A 3046-nucleotide genomic window follows, 5' to 3' on the forward strand; every position below is an offset into this window, starting at 1 on the left:
CCACCCCTGACAAACAAATAATATAATAGTCTTTACAAAAAAAAAAAGGAAAAAAGAAAAAGAAATAAAGGAGTCGTTCACATTGGACGTGGTTGGTGAAATAGTCACCTTTAGGGTTGGGGCCGGGGGTGTTTGTTCGGGGGATTTGATTACACATTTGACTTTAAAGCATTTCGATGAGTATGTAGAATTATTTATACCAAAACATACTTCGTTAGAGTCTATAGGTTCTAGATTGATATTTTTTCTGGTAACGCTAAGAAAATAAAAAAAAATTATTTAGTATTTATTTATTTTAATAATAATTAATAAATATTAAATACGATAAATTTAATTGTTTTTTGTTATATTAAATATTTTCAGATTCTTTTTATGTTTACGTTCTAGATATGTGTGCGCATAAATATTACCGGATCCCATTATTACGGATTTATTATTCGAGAACAATAATTCGAATTGTTTTCTAATGAATTTTTTTATTTTTATTTTTATTTTAGATATTTTAAAGCTTATTTTTATTAGTAAGATTATTTATTTTATTATTTTAAATATATAATTATCTGATCCTTCTTTATTTTTCTCCTCTTATGATAACACACTTGTGACTTGTGTCAGGGAATAATGACCACTTATTCATTCTCATCATCATGATTCTTTTGGTGTCTTCTCATATTCATGATTGCCAGAAAAAATGCAATTTGTTCCCATATTAAATTAAATTCCATTAAATATGCTTTTAGGTGTAAAACCTATATAATGTACGGAGAGGAGTCAAGTTAATTAAAGTTTTAATAAAATATTAAAAATTAATTATTATTTTTTATTTCTTTAATCTTTGTTTTCACTAATTTATTAGCTGATTATAGATTAAAAAATAGCTTTCTACTAAAATAGAAATTTGAACGCCAATAACTAATTGTTTTATGAATAGTGTTGTACAACTAACAAAATTGATCATATTTAAATAATATTTGGCTAATATTTTTGAACATTAAATATTTAATTTTAATAGTATAAAAATAAAATATTAATAAATATTGATAAAAAATGTTCAGCATGTAATATTAAGGAGGGCAAATAGAGTAATATGTATATAGTTAGTGAAAGAAACGAAATTACCAGCTTTCCATGAGAACTTTGTCCTGATTCATGAGGTTAAGAGCAGAAAGAGAGACGCCATCTTCATTCTTGACCAAGAACTTAGCAACAGGTGCAAGACCATAGAGCCTCTCAACCTTACCATCAGGAAGGGTACGGAGGGAGTGGGTGAAGATGTTGTAGCAAGCCAAGAGCCTCAACATGCGGTCCAGCATCACCGGAGCATCGGGGTTTGTGGTTGGAAGCTTCGCCGCAATGTCAGCCGGAGAAAGGTGAACTCCGGGGCCAGCTTTGGCAATGATCTCCAACAGATCAAGCTCAATTGCTGCCTTCAGAACCATTGGGAGAACAGAGGCACTTGCTAGCTGCATCCCAAAGAGGTTCGCCTCCTCATCGGACACCACAGTTGGCGTTATCTGTGTCTCACCGGTTGAACCCATATTTCTTTTTTTTATTGGTTTGGGAATAATAGAGGGGTTAATTCGAACAAGCTAAGTGGTTTTTTGTTCTTTTGGGGGGTGTTGAGTGAGTATATATGATCGAAGTGGCAGTATAAGTATAGGCCATACGAACCACGCTGGTGTCCCACTTCAACAACCACGCTGGGGACCACCGAACCACCCAGAGTCAGGGTAGGAATAGGTAGACAGGGACATTGAGCCAGTGTGGCATGCACAAAGAAATTAGTATATCAATTTTTTAACATCCGCTTATGTTGACAATTATTTCTTAACTATTTTCATTTTTGACGCCCTTTATTCTTTATTTGGTGGTAGGTGTGGTTTACCAAATAAGAATCAAGCATTACTCGGTTTCTGCATTTCAATAATGATTTTTGAACAACTAGAGGAGCTTGTCTAAAATTTCTTTCTTCTAGAGTAATTTTTAGTTTCTGAACTTTTTTTATGAGAAGTACAAGAGTGAAGTGGGAGATAGATAGAACAGATGTGGTAGACTAGATAATGGATCTTTCCTGGCAAAAATTAAGTTGTGAAGTTTCAAGATATTCACTATATAGCATATAATAAATAAGAAACGAATTGAGAGACTTTTGTTTCATTGTATTTGTCCACACACTTCATGTGTCTTGAGTACCACTCCTTACCTAAATTCGTCACTTTCCGACTCGCAACTTGCTTCTTTTTTAACACATTTGTAATTGTATCTTCTTCTTATAATAATAATAATAATAATAAGGGGAGTGTTAGGTAAATAATGACTATTTTGAACAATATGAACAACCACCAATTAAATAAAAATAAAGTACACTCTAATCTAATACTACTAATTAAATTTATTCTTTTAATCCTATTAATTCACATTGTTCAAAAATATTATTGGTTATCTATACTTTTTTTAATAATAATAATAATAATAATAATAATAATATAACAAAAAATATAAGTAATTACACTAATGATTTATTCAAAAATATTTTCATCCCACAAAAGATAAGTATAATTTATTAGCATGGATGACAGATGAGTTCTGCATGTCGTTATATACTGGAGTTACATGGACTGTGTATCTTGTGACAAATACGTAGTCATCATGATAATAATCAAGGATTCGAGGTACGTACTAGCCGATCGGGAGTGATAATAGGTTATTTTCTTTTTCACGAATAATGAAATATACTGCATTTTAGTGGAATATCCTATTCGTATGTTAATTATTTGAATCTTGAACAACAACTATGCATAGTTATGATTTTACACCCACTAATTGGAGTGTACGCAACTTACCTAACAATCTAATGGTGAGAGATGCTAATTTTGGCCATGATTTCGTTTCAGAGGACAAAAGATATATAGAACCAATTTAGAAATAAAACACATCCTAATTTATTATATATGATGGTAACATTTCCCACCAGCCTGCTTACGTCTCACCTAATTTTTAGAACAAATTAAATGTAAGCTGAAAATTGAAATTTGCAGAAGAAATG

At 31.3% G+C, this 3046-nt stretch overlaps 1 protein-coding gene across 1 annotated transcript in view; it reads right to left on the bottom strand.

Annotated features, from left to right (window-relative positions):
* LOC107470102 (caffeic acid 3-O-methyltransferase) overlaps positions 1-1634 on the bottom strand; it is a 6347-nt gene extending 4713 nt beyond the window's left edge. The window contains exon 1 of the mRNA XM_016089476.3: positions 1120-1634. Coding sequence (XP_015944962.1) covers positions 1120-1538 — 419 coding nt within the window. The 5' untranslated portion in view covers positions 1539-1634. The remainder of the gene's footprint in view (positions 1-1119) is intronic.
* Between the last annotated feature and the right edge of the window lie 1412 nt (positions 1635-3046).

The sequence above is a fragment of the Arachis duranensis genome, chromosome 10 (assembly GCF_000817695.3).
Source record: "Arachis duranensis cultivar V14167 chromosome 10, aradu.V14167.gnm2.J7QH, whole genome shotgun sequence".
NCBI lineage: Eukaryota > Viridiplantae > Streptophyta > Magnoliopsida > Fabales > Fabaceae > Arachis > Arachis duranensis.